Source organism: Garra rufa, chromosome 16 (assembly GCF_049309525.1).
Source record: "Garra rufa chromosome 16, GarRuf1.0, whole genome shotgun sequence".
Lineage (NCBI taxonomy): Eukaryota > Metazoa > Chordata > Actinopteri > Cypriniformes > Cyprinidae > Garra > Garra rufa.
Window position 1 is genome coordinate 19,771,445 of NC_133376.1, and position 18,083 is coordinate 19,789,527.

At 34.7% G+C, this 18,083-nt stretch overlaps 2 protein-coding genes across 3 annotated transcripts; one reads left to right on the forward strand and one right to left on the reverse strand.

Annotated features, from left to right (window-relative positions):
- Positions 1–5,442: 5,442 nt before the first annotated feature.
- LOC141289042 (interleukin-17B-like) lies at positions 5,443–7,620 on the reverse strand. The gene is made up of 3 exons (XM_073821229.1): positions 7,597–7,620; positions 7,198–7,517; positions 5,443–6,770 (listed from the first exon to the last, which is right to left on the reverse strand). The coding sequence occupies exons 1-3, from the start codon at positions 7,618–7,620 to the stop codon at positions 6,518–6,520; spliced, it is 597 nt and encodes a 198-aa protein (XP_073677330.1). The 3' UTR covers positions 5,443–6,517.
- A 5,216-nt stretch (positions 7,621–12,836) lies between these two features.
- Positions 12,837–17,064, forward strand: rpl26 (ribosomal protein L26). 2 transcript variants are annotated; one of them, XM_073820695.1, is made up of 4 exons: positions 12,837–12,893; positions 13,513–13,688; positions 15,085–15,225; positions 16,895–17,064. In XM_073820695.1, exons 2-4 carry the CDS (start codon positions 13,521–13,523, stop codon positions 17,021–17,023), a joined length of 438 nt encoding a protein of 145 aa, XP_073676796.1. In that variant the 5' UTR covers positions 12,837–12,893; positions 13,513–13,520; the 3' UTR covers positions 17,024–17,064. The 2 variants fall into 2 exon arrangements, with proteins under 2 accessions (XP_073676796.1, XP_073676797.1); XM_073820696.1 differs by having other exon boundaries at positions 12,852–12,893; positions 13,516–13,688.
- The last annotated feature ends 1,019 nt before the right edge of the window (positions 17,065–18,083 follow it).

Here is an 18,083-nt window from a genome sequence, read left to right on the forward strand (position 1 = left end):
TAACACAAACACAAACACAATTGTTTATTTATTTATTTAGACAAATGCCACCCGTACCCCCCAGCGCAAATGTGAAGACTCATGTATGATATTTGGTGACGGAAATCACACACTGAGTAGTCAGCGAGAGTGGCCAGTGCCTCTGAGAACAGGTGCCATCTGTGCTGGTCCCCCGGGTATCAGCATATCAAAATATCAAAGAGTTCACTCTCACCAACCATCCCTCTTTCGCTCTCTCTCCTCCTACTCTCTGACACACGCTGCCTGACTCACTGTTGGAAACTCACGCTGCATGGCATTTTTTTTAAGAAAGCACTAACACCTCAATTAATATTTATGAGCCACAAGAGCTTCTAAATATAGATTGACAGTCCTGAATATACTGAATCTGAAAAGCTGAAATAGTGGTACAGAGCTATTAAAAGGCCTTGCCATGTACAACAGTCCAGCTGCAATATGCAATTCTGTGCAATGTTTCAGTGAAATAGTTAAATGGATTTTTCTGCTTGCAGCTCAATTGACTGTATATTAGTCTTCGCTAATTCACAGACATTCTTCAAATTATGAGCATAGCTGTTAGATTGATTAGGCCTAATTTCTAGGTTTTATGTTCTGGCTCAAAACGATATTTCATACTCAGAATGGCAACATCTTGGCAAGTAGGCTGTTTCTGCTTCACTAGCATAATGTTGTCACGTCTACACTCTTGACAAATACACAACAGGTTGTTTGTCAAAAGACAAGGGTAAATCTTAAAGTTCACTGTTTTGCCTTATACGCTTTACTGCAAAAGTGGAAAAATTATATCAAGTGATTATATATAAAGAGAGCCTGTGGTGTACATATATTGTATTGTGACAGAATCTGGGTGGCTGCATGAAATAATTACTAAGTTTATAACAGCAAGGAATAAAACTAAAATAGCATTAGTAATAACAATCTAAAAGCCATTTATACATTTCAGGACATTTTATGATATATCACTTTAGAATATACACTACCAGTCAAAAGTTGTTTTTTAAAATGTCTTTTAAGGAAGTCTGTATTGCTCACCATATTTATTTAATCTAAAGTACAGCAAAAACTGTTACAATTTGAAATACCCCCCCTGTCACGGAGCAGGCAGGAACACACGAACAACGACGAAATAAAAGTAAACGTATTTAATAAATCCTAATGGAATACAGGCAGACACAGGAACACCAGGAGGTAACATTATAGACCGACAAGAACCAAAGCAAAGACACAAACTTATAAACACACAATGATTGGGATACACAGGTGTGGGAAATGAGGCAGGAACCAAAATACACAGAGCAGTCCAAGCTTTTGAATTGTGTATAATGTTACAGAAGCGTTTAATATCAGATGATCTTTGGATCTTTCTATTCATCAAAGAATCCTGAAAAAAAGTACTCAACTGTTTTAAATATTAATAATAATAATATGTTTCTTGAACATCAAATCAGCATATTAGAATGATTTCTGAAGGATCATGTGACACTGAAGCCTGGTGTAATGATGCTAAACATTAAGCTTTGATCACAGGAATAAATTACATTTTTTAAAATATATTAAAAAAAAGAAAACATTTTTTTAAATAGTAAAATATTCCACAATATTACTGCTTTTGCTGTACTTTAAATCAAATAAATGCAGGCTTGGTGAGCAGAAGAGGCTTCTTTAAAAAACATTAAAAATCTTACTGTTCAAAAACTTTTGACTGTAGTGTATATTTTTGGTATAATTGTTCTTTTTGAACTACAGGCCTATAGCTGTATATATATATATATATATATATATATATATATATATATATATATATATATATTGTAGGAAGGGGTCATAATATTTGAAACCTTGACGTCAAAAGTCTGAAAAGTCCTTATTTAAAATATCACATTAAACAGAGATAACTGAGAGTACTGTACATTATGAGACCGTAACATTAAAATTATCCACCTGAGAGTGCATCATTGTCCATATGTCTCAGTTCCTACCTTCAGCTGCCGTCACCTCCGCTGGACCCTTCACATGCACCAAACACCAGGTTCGTTCACCTGGACCGCGTCCTTCTCGCAAGTAATCAAACAACAGTAACAGTCAGATTTAAAGTCATGTTTTTCAGCTGAATCTTATCTGTCATCTCATTAGCCAAACACATACCGGGCATGATGCGTCCTCCTCCTGTATTTTTGTCTATTACTGATCCTCCTCGCTGATCATTATGATTGAGGTGAAGCAGGACTCGGCTGTTTAAGTCCTGCTGATGGCGCACATGAGACCAGAAGCTGAAATGTCTTATTTTAATTTTAAAGTAGGCTGTCGTCTTAACCCTCAAAGACCGATACAGCCGCCGGCGGCTAAAAATAACTATTGTTTTAAATGTTTAATAACTTTTGAACCGCTAATCCAATTTGAATGCTTTAAAAAGTCTCGTAATGTACAGAGTCTACTCTTTTCAGTGATATCGCATTTGTCTCATTTGGATATTCAGTGGCTCCGTAGTGAGCGTGATTACGTCATCGCATTTCCTCAGCACTGATTCGTCAGATGAAATCAATACGTTTCGGTCCTGAGCCAAACAGGAACGATTGTTGATGCTTAGTCCCACCCCTGTGCCCAGATTGGTTCAAACTGTCATCTATTCAACCAATAAACATAGGTTTTGGTCTTTTGAACCACCGATTAGTATGTTTCTTTGGAAAACTGAACATACGCAAAGTGAAAGCAAAATGCGTCTTGCTTGCATGAAATCAAACGCAAAATAACACATTTGCATGACAGCATTCTTTGAAAATGTACAGAAATACTCACGACAGAGCCCTTTGACATAACACAAACCAAAACCACGGATGAAACAGCAGTACCTATCAGATAAAGCACTGGAATTAAGATTTTGTCATCACTAGGCGATCCCCTGGTAAAATACATTCAAACACAGACTTCAGCCATCTGATCCATCTATTTAGTTGTTATATTATATTAACTAATTCTTATATAATTATTAAAGATTATTTGCACTATCTTTTCGGTTGCACTCTATATATTTCGCCCTCAATTTGTGTGAAGTTTGTAAATAATTTGTACTGATTGTTTATTTTTTTTGTTGCACAAGACAAATTGTGCAATTTTTCTGTTGCTACTTTCTACACTGTTTGTGTTAGATTACAAATATATTTATCTATTATTTTTGCTGTGTTTTGCTATTATATAACACTGTTTCTGCTATGACTTTACTCCTGAAACGTTTTTGAACAGATCTATATTGTCAATAAACTAAATATGTCTGTTTTTCACTGAAAAGCGCCTATAATAATATTGTAATAATTGGCTATAACTTGCTTGGGGAATGTTATATATAGAAAAAAAATTATTTGGAAGTGTAAAACACCTAAATACAAATTTTTAAAGAAAAAAATCCATACTTCAGAAGTTTTTGTTTGAGTACACAGTAAAAAAAACACCCAATTGTTGCTAGCGTTTTTCCTAAAACTCTGGAAATTGACTAATATTTAGAGAAAACAAAGGAAAATTTTAATTTTAAACTAGCTAGACATAAATTTCAAGTTCTTATGTTTATAATGATATATGACATTTGATGCTGACTGCTAAAATAGGTCTGAAAAAACAAAGAAATATACAGGTGCCTCAGGTGCCCCAAAAATGTTCTAGGTCTTTAAGGGTTAATAAATGCGATATTGTTTGTGAGAACATCCCAAGTAGCAAAGTATCGCTTTGAGTCGTTTTGAGACATGAAGAACATTTTTAAAATACATTTATACACAAGATGTAGGCTACTTTCCTTATTATAATGTCAAGAACTTGCAATCATGAAACCACTGTATAAATGTTTTTAACATGGCAACTTTTCCATTAAGGGCCAATATTTGCCCACTGGAATTTATTATTTTTTATAATCACCTTATTATTATTATATTGTCTGTAATGTCAAATACATTTACCCAATTACTTTAATCAATATTTTAAACTATTGTCAGTAACAATAGACTGTTTAAAATTGTATTTAAATTATTTATGTAAAAAAAAAACAGGAGTTTATAGGGCTGCAGTGTTATGACAAAAATCAGCATTGTAGATTACTGCTCTTTAGCCTATATAGTAATAATGATTAATAACATCGACATAAAAAACAATATAAAACTTTTTTGTTACAAACATGTCGGTATATGACGAGTTACGCAAAAACTCCCGTTAAAATCACTGAAGCTACGAAATTAATCTTTTATTTACATCGTACCTGCACTGTGTTGTTTATAATGAGGGAATTCGCGAGTACTTGCACTCATCAACAACTCCGGCGTCTTCAGCGCTGACTAATCTAAGCGCCTCTGATTGGCCAATGCATTTAACAGAAACACGATTGATTGGTTATAAGGCTCAACGCTGCAAAACAGTGCGTAAAAGCAATCTGATGCAGTGTGAGCGAATCTAAATGTAATTCAGGGAATTTACCTTTTTCATTCATTTTCACATTTCATTTTAATCGGGACAAACACATTGTTTAATTGTGCAGGAGCATTATTATTATTATTTTTTTTACAATTTTGTCTTGAATTTATATGGTATTTTTGTTCATTTTGATGGCATTTTTGCCACAAGCCCTTGTTATTTCCAACCCTGAGTGTGCATTGTGTGTACAATATTTACTATGCATATGTCATTTTCTTAACACACTGACAACAAATCCAGTAAACTTGTTTATTTTTTTATGTTACATAGATTTTATTGTCATGTAAAAACATGACAATTTTGTCAGCTCTTTTATTTGCAAATATATACATAAAAAACCTTAAAATAACTTTAGATTTCGGTAAAATATGAGACAAAATAGTGAATATAATATTTAGTAAAAATACTTTATAGTTGTGTCCTCAGTTATGTTTCAACCCAGTTACCATTCCCACCTTAAAATTAAATAAAACCATAAAAACAAACAAACAAACAAACAAACAAAAAAAAATCATAAGAGCAGTGTTGGGAGTAATGCATTACAAGTAACAGGAGTTACATAATTAGATTACTTTTTTCAAGTAACTAATAAAGTAACGTATTTGGCTAGTTTTTAATTTACAAGAAAACATCTGAGTCACTTTTTCAAATAAGTAACACCAGTTACTTTTTTCCCCTATTTATTTACTGACAAGCCAACTGTTCAGAGAAATCGGAAGTACAGAGGCATTGAGTGCGCGGTGTAAACATGATGTTACTGTAGTTCTAGACTAAATATAAACATGCAGGTAATTCATCTCACTCGCAAAAAAAAAACAAAAAAAAAAACAGATTCAGTATTTATCAAAATGAGTTAAAAAAAGAAAATCAGAAAATGATGCAAACCTGCAATAGTTAAATATGTTAAATAACACAAACATCATTTATGTATTTAATCCCATTTTATATACCAATATCTTTGCTGCTGACCTTTGATGATCCAATTCAACCATACTAATAAGCAAAAATGAATTTAGGTAATCTAACATTTGTGCTTCATTTTTTTTTTATTGCTGAAGAATGTTGAACTTTGGTACAAGGGCTTTTACATTTGCTAAAAATAGAACTTCTTATCTTAAAAACAAACAAGCAAGCCCTGCCCAGATTTAAAAAGTAAGTAACGCATTACTTTTCATAAAAACTAAGTAACGTAATTCGTTACTTTTTTGGCAGTAACGCAATACTGTAATGTATTACTTTTAAAAGTAACTTTCCCCAACACTGCATAAGAGCGTCTCCTCTTTGTATCATTTTGGTCAGTAGAGGGCGATCTTAAACAGACAACCCTGATACCATGAATTTGTACCCTGGCTATTTGTAAACATATACGCATTACATTTCTTTCTTTTATATAAAAAAACACTTTACAGTTCCATAAAATATAGCAACTAAAAATAACCTGCCGAACTGTCATCTTTGGCACAGCTTTATGCCCAACATAACTAGCCTACTATTAGCCTATACATATCTTTAAAAAAAAAAAATTGGTCATAATGCAAGTTATTAATACTTAACGTCATTAAATTTTTAAAATCTTAAATAAAAAACACCCAACAGAAAAATATAATATTCACGACTAGGATCCGGATTTGTTAGTAAAACAGGTGTGTTATGCCGCGTTCCAGGCAACCCGTAACCCGTGTTTTTCCGACCAGTGAAAGTGTACTAGAACAGCAGTCAAATCCGTGACTTCCCACTCGTGAACTCGTACTAGATCGATGTACTCCCAGTTACGAGTTCTGACGTAACATAGCCCGCGAAACAACAAAGTCAGCTCTAATGCGTGCGGTGTTTATGCAAGTGGCACACGGTGGGAAAATAGAGCTTAGGACAATATAACGGTGCAATCAAATTAATAATAATATAAAAATAATAGTAATTCATAAATGTGCCCAGGCAGTTTGGCGTGACTTGCCTGGAACGCTACAAAGTCGTGAGTCGTGGTTTGAAGTGGTGATTTACCAGTTAAAAAACCTGCCTGGAACGCAGCATTAGTCCCACTCAGCTATCCCACGATGCACGTGCAACCCACGGCGATGCTCTCCACCACTGTTCTGTAACGGGGAACGCATTTCTTCTGCTTCGTCGGTTTCTTGGTTGGTCGGTGGCACAGGAGTCTGCGGACGGGGATCTTGGCGTAGATGAGGGCGCTGGTCATGGTTCGATCCTCCTGCATGGTGAAAGGATTGATGCAGCCCACACACGAACACACGGCCTCCGGGATATCCACGGGTTTACGGGTCTCATCGTGGTTTATTCTGGCCAAAGACATAAATGACATCTGGTGTCATCGAATGTAGTTTTAAGGTAAAAGATAGATCCGTGTACACATCGCTGTTCAAAAGTTTGGGTTCGGTAAGGTTCTTTTTCTTATATGTTCACCAAGGTTCCATTTATTTAAAGTAAAAACTGTGAAATACTGTTGCAGTTTAATTTTTTTTTCTTGTGATAGGAAATCTAAGGGCAGTTTTTGAAAGAATTTGATACTTTTATATAACAAGGAGGCATAAAATGATAATTTATTATGTTGCAAACGATAAATTAATGCTGTTCTTTTAACTGTCTGTTCATTAAGGAATTCTGAAACACTCTTGACACAAATGTTAAATCATATAATAACAATCATAATCTTTGCATTTCAGAGATGATAACCTAACAGTGACCTTCATTTCATATTACACCCACCTGTAGGACCAGGGAGAGAGGCTGCGACTGTTGGACATCCAAAGTTTGCGATCCACCACACATGTGTTTATGGATAAGTTGGGATTGTTTCGGACCTGAGACACCATGTCCTCGATACTCTTGTCAAAGTCAATTTCAACAGCACCGGGCATCACTCCTGATTCTGGACCTGTCATCATCGGATCCGGGGAGATTTTGACAGACGAGGCATTCCGGCGAGCATGAGACTCCAGTTTCCGTCTCCGAGGCTTTCCTTCTCTACGGGACAACTTTGTGTCAGTAGACATGAACAGGTTCCCCACCATCAGGACCATGAACACCTGCAATATAAAGTACCAAAGATTTAACTCTCGTAATGCTTTACCAAGTAAACAAATATTTCACATTTCTGAGACTCACCTTATTCCATAAATTTTTCCACATGTTTTCAGTCAGAGTGCAATAAGTTGTCACATTTGTCTCCTCGCTGTGTTATGTATTGAATGGAAGGAGCTCAGGATTACTCATACTGTAAGTGTCACGCCTCACACTGACACAGTAGCCTACAGGGACACACCTGAACCAAACAGTTCAAGGTGGGGCCACTTTAAGATATATAGCTATATACAAAAATAATCCTATTCTGTGTTATCCTCTTAAACACATTAGATAGACCGACAGAGAGACAGATAGAAAAAGAGAGTTAAATAGATAGCTTGACAGATAAACAAATAGACAGTTAAATAGATATATAGAGAGAGTTAAATAGATATATAGATAAATTGATACAGACACAGACAGACAGACAGACAGACAGACAGATAGATAGATAGATAGATAGATAGATAGACATTTAAATAGACAGACAGATAGATAGATAGACATTTAAATAGACAGATGGATAGACATAGATAGATAGATAGATAGACAGACAGACATTTAAATAGACAGATAGATAGACAGACATTTAAATAGATAGATGGATATATAGATAGATAGACATTTAAATAGACATACATTTAAATAGATAGATAGATAGATAGATAGATACTTAGATAGATAGATAGATAGATAGATAGATAGATAGATAGATAGATAGACGTTTAAATAGACAGATAGATAGACAGACAGATAGATACTTAAATAGACAGATCGATAGATAGATACATAGACGTTTAAATAGACAGATAGACAGACATACAGATAGATAGATAGATAGATAGATAGATAGATAGATAGATAGATAGACATTTAAATAGACAAATAGATAGACAGACAGACAGATAGATAGATAGATAGATAGATAGATACTTAAATAGACAGACAGACAGACAGATAGATAGATAGACATTTAAATAGACAAATAGATAGACAGACAGACAGACAGACAGATAGATAGATAGATAGATAGATAGATACTTAAATAGACAGACAGACAGATAGATAGATAGACATTTAAATAGACAGATAGATAGACAGACAGACAGATAGATAGATAGATAGATATATATATAGATAGATAGATAGATAGATAGATAGATAGATAGATAGATAGATACTTAAATAGACAGACAGATAGATAGATAGATAGATAGATAGATAGATAGATAGATAGATAGACAGACAGATATATAGATAGATAGATAGATAGATAGACAGATAGATAGATAGATAGATAGACAGACATTTAAATAGACATATAGATAGACAGACAGATAAATAGACAAATAGATACTTAAATAGACAGATCGATAGATAGATACATAGACGTTTAAATAGACAGATAGACAGACAGATAGATAGATAGATAGACATTTAAATAGACAGATAGATAGACAGACAGACAGATAGATAGATAGATAGATAGATAGATAGATAGATAGATAGATAGATAGATAGATAGATACATAGATAGATACATAGATAGATAGATACTTCAATAGACAGACAGATAGATAGACAGACAGACATTTAAATAGATAGATAGATAGATAGATAGATAGATAGATAGATAGATACATAGATAGATACATAGATAGATAGATACTTCAATAGACAGACAGATAGATAGACAGACAGACATTTAAATAGATAGATAGATAGATAGATAGATACTTAAATAGATAGATAGACATTTAAATAGATAGATAGATAGACACTTAAATAGACATACAGATAGATAGATAGACAGACATTTAAATAGATAGATAGATAGATAGATAGATACTTAAATAGACAGATAGATAGAGACTTAAATAGACAGATAGATAGATAGATAGATAGATAGATAGATAGATAGATAGATAGATAGACAGACAGACATTTAAATAGATAGATAGATAGATAGATAGATAGATAGATAGATAGATAGATAGATAGATAGATAGATAGATAGATAGATAGATAGATAGATATATAGGCCGATACCGATACAAATATTTGTTGGTTTTAAAATCCGATATATCTGCCGATATTTTTCATTTATTTATTTTGTAAAATTTAAATTTAAATTTTTAATTAAATATTTTAATTAAAAAATAATGTGAGTGTATTGTTAAATAGTAGAATAAAGTTCAACTAAACTCACTGTTTTGTCTCCGTTACCTTTTTTGTAGATCGTATGTTTTAGCATGCGCCTTATAATACAGTAATAGACCGCGTAATTGAGACTGCCCCTTATAATCCGGTGCGCCTTATGGTGCATAAAATACGGTATGTCTCGTGACCAACTCACCATGAACACACTCGCAGATAACTGGTTCTCTCTGCCCGACTCTAGCTGGATCAGCAGGTTGCAGGATGTGTGGTGCGTTATACACGAGTGTTGCCAACAGGGACGGTGTAGAGTGCCCTCTGGTGGACAAACTATACAACGCCAACGCTCATGACATGGTTGAAGGGTGTTTCGTCCATTTTTATTTTATTTTTGAAATATTCATTTATCGGCCGTTATAAATGCCAATACCAATAGTTTGGAAAATGCCTAATATCGGCCGATAATATCGGCCTGCCGATAAATCGGTCGGGCTCTAATAGATAGATAGATACTTAAATAGACAGATAGATAGACACTTAAATAGACAGACAGATAGATAGATAGACAGACAGACATTTAAATAGATAGATAGATAGATAGATACTTAAATAGACAGATAGACACTTAAATAGACAGATAGATAGATAGACAGACATTTAGATAGATAGATAGATAGATAGACACTTAAATAGACAGACAGACAGACAGATAGATAGATAGATATATAGATAGATAGATAGATAGATAGATAGATACTTAAATAGACAGATAGATAGATAGACAGACATTTAAATAGATAGATAGATAGATAGATACTTAAATAGACAGATAGATAGATAGACAGACATTTAAATAGATAGATAGATAGATAGACACTTAAATAGACAGATAGATAGATAGACAGACATTTAAATAGATAGATAGATAGATAGATAGATAGATAGATAGATAGATAGATACTTAAATAGACAGATAGACACTTAAATATACAGTTAGATATATAGATAGACACTTAGACAGATAGACAGACATAGATAGATATATGAAGATAGATAGATAGACACTTAAATATACAGTTAGATAGATAGATAGATAGATAGATAGATAGATAGATAGATAGATAGATAGATAAATAGATAGATAGATAGATAGATAGATAGATAGATAGATAGATAGATAGATAGATAGATAGATAGATAGATAGATAGATTGGTTGAATTTATACATTTATACTAAATTTATATTCATAGATTTTAGATTAAAAGATTTTTAAATCACAAGAAAAAAATATTCAGTCCAATATGTCCAATATTTTGACTAGATAGATAGATAATGGTCGTAAGTTAATCATTAGTTTAAAGAGAGTGTAACATTACAAATTTTCAGGTGCATGAGAGGTTTTCAATAGAATTTTGACCAATTTCACAGAACACTAACCTTTGTACCTTTGTTGTTTTTCATTTGTGTCTATTCAATCGCATACACTCAAAAGACCCTTTTTATTCTCAAGTCCCAAAGCCCAGAGAGAACAAATGACTAGACAGAGCTTTATGCGCCTTAGACCCATTCTGTGAACCAAACTACAGGCTAAAGAACACTGTCTACAGCTACAGATTTGGTCAATCCATGTTTTCCCTGATCTGGCCCATTCAATGCTATATTCATTTTCACAATGGACGTTATTGAGTAGTGCAAAAGAACACCTGCTCGTATGACATGTCGGGGCAGTGTAGTAGACCTGCAGTTTCAAAGAGAACACTTGTGGCAAACCGTGTTTTGCTATTTTTGAGGGTTGGTTGGATAACAGCCAAGAAAACAGGCACACATAATATTGTGTTGAATAAAAACTGTTTTCAAATTCATTGACAATTATATCATTCTAATCAAATGGTTAGTGACTCAGATTTGCCTTCTTTCTTCTTCTGTGTAACCATTTGACAAAGGAAGTCCCTAGGATTTTTCTTTTAGTTAAAGCACCTGTGAAACTTCACAAGAAATTATCTTTTGGACTGAATAAAAGCCAGAAAGACTTACTTTGTTAAATAGATAACCCACCCAAAAATGAAAATTCAGTTATTGTTTACTCACCCTCACGTCAATCCAAATTTATGACTTTCTTTTTTTCTCTAAAATGTGAAAGAAGATATTTTGAAGAATGCTGGTAATTAAACAGTTTCCGTTCCCACTGACTTTCATTGTGTGGACAAAAAATACAATGGAAGTCAATGGGAACCGAAACTGTTTGGCAACCAACATTCTTCAATGTATCTTCTTTTGTGTTTCAAAGAAAAAGGAAATGCATACAAGTTTGAAAAGACATGTGGGTTAGTATATTATGGCAGCAGGCAAATAGTAATGTTTATCTGCAATATTATTGCTGATGGCAATTCATGACACGTTTTATGCTTTTGCTTGAGTTTTGGAAAAAAGTTTCTAGCTGGTAGACCGTCTTGAACCAAGGGTAATCAAGTTGGTTTGAAACTTGCATATATTGCTGCTAAAAATGATCAATTATTGTCATGTTTTGGGCTGTACTAATTGGTCAGACCATTTGGAAAACATTTGGAGTTTTACTATAGACTGCTGAAAGTTATAACAAATCAAGGAGAAGAGTGCAAAAAACTGAGGAACAAAAGACGTTTATGGTTTGCCAAACTGAACCAGGATTTCCAAGGCAAGAATCTTCACAACGTTTGTGTTTGTTCTTATCATTTCCGGTCAGGTAGCTGAAATATTAGGCCAATATCTTAACCATTACTGGTCGTACGTATCTTTACCACATTAACTTTAGTTTGTCACATTATGTATTATTGCACAATAATTAAAGACAATTCTAGCAACGGACTGGTTATTCTATCAATTTTAAATGTATCCATCCGTTTTTATTGTATTTTATTATTATTTTTCCATTTTAATGATGAGTTTATTTTGAGTTTATGAGTTTATTCACTACTTGGAGTAAAAGATCAACGTGTCCACTTAATATTTAAAAAGCCTCTTTCCTTCTAATGTAGCTTACTTCATTCATTTGTCGTTTGTACTCAGTGACCCTACCATAAAACTGACATCTACTTTGAAATCCCATTCTAACCACCATCTCGCGAGATTTGCGCTTCAACTAATTCTGGCGGAAGTAGTTCTAGAGTCTCTTTTCCGGCGGCCATAGCGACAAGTCGGCAGGGTAAGCAAAGTTTGCTAAAGCGTTTCTTAAACATCCTTTGCCATCCGCGTGGATTTTATGTCTTCAAAGTTTAAAACACACATTACCACTACAAAACATCACTATTTTCAATATAGATGTGTTATTTTACACGTGCGGTGCGACATTTCGGTTGATTTAGCCGCCAAAGTTGACTCTGTGGCAGCTACAAGAGCTATGCTCTCTCCCGTGTGGATATGCTACAGTTTTACCCAAAACACAAGCCCATGCTTTCCGTTTATGTGTGTTATATGTTTATTTTAATCGTGTTGTGTCTAAACGCTCTTGAAGCACAACATAAATATAAAAACTTAAGGTGTGCGTGCTAATATTGTCATGTCAAGTTGTAATGACTACAGCAATACCACGAGCTGTTGAACGTGCTTTTCAAATTCACCGTATTATCAAGACAAATACAAAGCTTTGAACGTATTATATATATATATATATATATATATATATATACACATACATACGTAATATTGGTTTTGGTAATATCACTGGTTCATTCTACAGTTCCAGTTTTCGTTTTCTTATCCGTGTTGAATGTTTTTGCAACCCAACCAAATGCTAAACTGAATTGTTTGTTCTCTTTCATTAGCAGCCATCATGAAGCTCAATAAATTCGTGACCTCCTCGCGCCGCAAGAACCGCAAGAGGCACTTCAATGCCCCTTCACACATCCGCAGGAAGATCATGTCCTCCCCTCTGTCCAAAGAGCTCCGCCAGAAGTACAATGTGAGATCCATGCCCATCCGTAAGGACGATGAGGTCCAGGTAAGGACGTTCCCAGTTTCTCCCATCTGATCAATATACATTCTGATGTATAGAGGGTTTTCACTTATGTCACAATTTGGTCAGTTACCCAGATGTAAACAACAGCATAGATTGCATGGTTAATGTACTACTGAATATGTTATTCTGTTAATTTATGCCGTTTAAACCACAAAAAATGTGTGTAAGCTGCTAAATCACATAAAGACAGGAAAGGGCTAAATATTTTGACAAACTAAAGTTAATTGGTGGTAAAGTTGCGTATGAGCAGTATTAAGACACTAGCCTAATATTTCAGCTACCTGACCGGAAATGAGAACAAACACAAATAATGTGAAGATTCTTGCCCTGGAAATCCTGGTTCAGTTTGGCCAGCCGCAAACGTATTTTGTCCTCAGACAGTTATTTGCACTCTTCTCCTTGATTTATAACTTTTGGCAGTCTATAGTACTCCAAATGTTTCTTCCGGTCCGACTGATTACTACAGCCCAAAACATGACAATAATTGACCATTTTCAGCAGCAATAATCAGCAGAATATGCGAGTTTCATTCGATTCAGTGGCATTGTTTGCGCTCTGTGCCGCCAATATGGCTGATGACGCTTAAGCCGAGTTCAGACTGCACGATTTTCAAAGCAATCGCGTCACAGATGTTTTCACACTGCATGACTATCTGGGGTAGCATTCCGTCACTGCTGTGTTCACACTGCACGATGGATCGGCGACAGGGGGTTTCACACTGCATGACTTTACAATAGGAAGAATCGCCGACAACTTTGTCCCGGTCCGCAAACTACGTCTCAAAACCAAACACACGCGAGTAGTGACATGGAAACAACGCGAGGTCAGGCGTGCAAGTTCTCACGTGAGACTGGGATTATTATTTAAAAAATGGTAGCCCGCAAGAAGCTTGTCATACAATTGCATGTGCACTCATTTGCAGCGAATAGAAAAGAAGCGAAACTATGCTTGTTGATACTGTGGTCTATACCTTCGTAACTCCTCCCCCACCTTCCCGCTGGCCTGGATGTTGCTGTCTCATTGGCTGTAGGTAATCGCCGATGTGATTTTCAGTCAGATCACCTTTCACACGGCATGATTTTGAATCGCCGACAGGTCCAGATATTTAGCATGCCAAATATCTCGCGGGTGTCGGCGACACGTCGACGATTCTCTCAGATCGCGTCTTTGATAGTTCACACTGTGTGATTGTCACTCACGTGAACGAGCACCGATTTGCCTGTGATTTCGGGCATTTGTCGGCGATTTCTCAAAACCTGTCGGCGAGTCAAAATCGGGGCTAAAATCATGCAGTCTGAACTCGGCTTTAGTATAATATGTCATTTAGTATAATACTGGTCACCTTACTTGGTGTAACATTCTTTCTTCTCATCACCAGGTTGTCCGGGGACACTACAAAGGCCAGCAGATCGGCAAAGTTGTCCAGGTCTACAGGAAGAAGTACGTCATTTACATAGAGCGTGTGCAGCGTGAGAAGGCCAACGGCACCACAGTCCATGTTGGCATCCACCCCAGCAAGGTATGTCTTATATCTAGATGTTTGTTTGCATGGATAACATGAGATATGAGTGTCATTGGGGTAAAAAAAAAAAGTGGTTGTCCTTTATCTAGTGAGCGGGATGGCTGTTCTACTCTTGTAGTTTAGTAAGTTTTAGTATATAATGCAGTTTAATCGTTTTCATTCAGCAAGACTTTACACAAGCTAGTGAGTAAGCATCTAACAAAGTCTGATTTGACCTAAAGTGCTATGTGAAATCCAAATTCTGTCATTACTTACTCACCCTCATGTTGTTCCAAACCTGTAAGACCTTTGTTCATCTTCAGAACACAAATTAAGAGATTCTAGAGCTTGCTGGCCCTCCATAGACAGTAAGGGTCCTACCACGGTCAAGACACAGAAAGGTAGTAAGGACATAGTTAAAATGGTCCATGTGACATCAGTGGTTAATCCGTAATTTTACGAAGCTATGAGAATACTTTTTGTGAACAAAGGCACAGCGCATACATTGGTAGCACTAAAGCTTCAGGTAATTCCAAATTTAAGATGGACCATGAAGTCTGGAGCTAGTTTTATTGCGTCAAGACTCTGTCAGCTGCTGAATTGTCATGCCACTCTTGGATACACTACACATTTCTGACATTTGTCCCACATTAATGCTAGCCATCTTATTCTTAACACTCTTCTTTAATTTCCACATTACTGACAGATGTGTTTTAACAAGTGCTCTGTTTGACTTTTTAAATGTCCAAAACTGCATTTAGAGTTATCATGGATTACTTTTGAGACAGTAGTGTCTGATTATTTATCATGAGTTGATATCACCAATCTGGACATGCATAAGCTTACAGGATTGTGTTTTAGTTACTTGTAGAGATAAAGCTTTAACCAGCTTTCTGTTGTTACAGCATTAGTAGTATATGTGACCCTGGAACACAAAACCAGTCATAAGGGTCAGTTTTTGGAAACTGAGATTTATATATCATCTGAAAGCTTTCCATTGATGTATGGTTTGAAATCAAGTTACTGAGAAAATCGCCTTTAAGTTGTCCAAATGAAGTTCTTAGCAATGCGTATTACTAACCAAATTCAGTTTTGATATGTTTACGGCTGGAAATTTACAAAATATCTTCATGGAACATGACCTTTACTTAATATCCCAATGATGGACATAAAAAAAATCTATAATTTTGACCAATACAATGTATTTTTGGCTACTGCTACAAATATATCCATACTACATTAGACTAAGGTTTTGTGGTCCAGGGTCACACATGTAAATGAATGGTGTACTTTTTCCTTGCTGCATCCAGATATCCATGTGTATTTGTCAGCAAAAGTCTGTCAGATGATGCGTTTATGTCAGGACGTTTTACATATTGAATAGCCACAGTCAAAAGTGATTTAAAGCAAAATAAATGTTTTTTTTCTAGGCATGTAGCACTGATTAAAATATATAAAAAAAAAAAAATCGGCTTTCTGCTGCATCGCTCAATCCAAAAATTACAATCCTCTCTTAAATAGCAAATTGTCTAACTGCATTATCAAAATGCTAATGCAACAAACAATTAAATGCTTGCTTTTAGACATTGTGAATTTTGCTGCCATTTTTATCAATTGCTTAAACTTTGCATGTTGTGCCGATTTATGTGGATGGTAAGTTAATGAAATGAATCATTTTGTTTTTCAGGTGGTGATCACCAGGCTAAAGCTCGACAAGGATCGCAAGAAGATCCTTGAGCGCAAGGCCAAGTCCCGACAGGACGGAAAGGAGAAGGGCAAATACAAGGAGGAAACTATTGAGAAAATGCAGGAGTGAAATGATTCTTTTGCTAACAATAAAAGACTGTAAAAATCTGACATTTCTGTGGTTTTGTCTTTTATATAAAAAGTGGTACTTTGGTTTGAAATGGCAGTGATGTTACCAAGTTGAACTTGAAATGAAAATTTAGATTTAAGCTCTGCTTTATTTCTGTGTTTTCATTTATGTAACATCTAAAAATCACAGTTTGAGCAATAACTGGTTTCTAAGCAGAAAATGAGTCCTTGGGAATTTTTTTGCTTTGCAGTCACACAAGAGACAACTACTTCCTAAATGGCCACTTGTTTAACTGATGGGTGTTGTCAACTGTCTTTGTGTCATAGAAAGCAAAAGCAGTGTCCCACATAAATCTATGGAAATGTTAACATTGTGATTTGCAAGCATGGAATAGTTGTGCATATATTTGTAGTGGACATTTGTAATCTAGAGAGTGGGAATTCAGGGTGTTTCACGAAGTGCTATTTTAGTTTATTTTTATTAATATTTTGAATTGGTTTATATTTTAAAGTTTAGTCTATTAGGTGCATTTTAAAATGCACTACCAGTCAAGTTTTTTTTAAAGAAGAAATGATAGAAATCAATACTTATATTTAGCAAGGATGCTTTAAATTGATCAAATATGATGAGACATTTATGTTTCAAAAGAGTTATTTCAGATAAATTCTGTTCTTCTGAACACTCTGGTAATCAAAGAAACCTGAACAAATTCTACTTGGCTTTTTTTCAAGTGGGAAATCAGAATATTATAATGATTTCTGAAGGATCATGTGACTGGAGTAATGATACTAAATATTCAGCTTTGGAATCACAGGGATAAATTACATTTTAAAATATATTCAAACAAAACAGTTATTTTAAATAGTAAAAATATTTCAAATTTGTGTTTTGCTGTGCTTTGGATGAAATAAATGTAGGCTTCTTTAAATAAATAAATGTAGAGACTTCTTAAAAAAACATTTAAAATCTTACTGTTTAAAAACTTTTGACTGGTAGTGTATTTATGCTTTATACTTTAGTACAAGTCTTTTTTTAAATTATTGTTCATTTTATTTTAGTA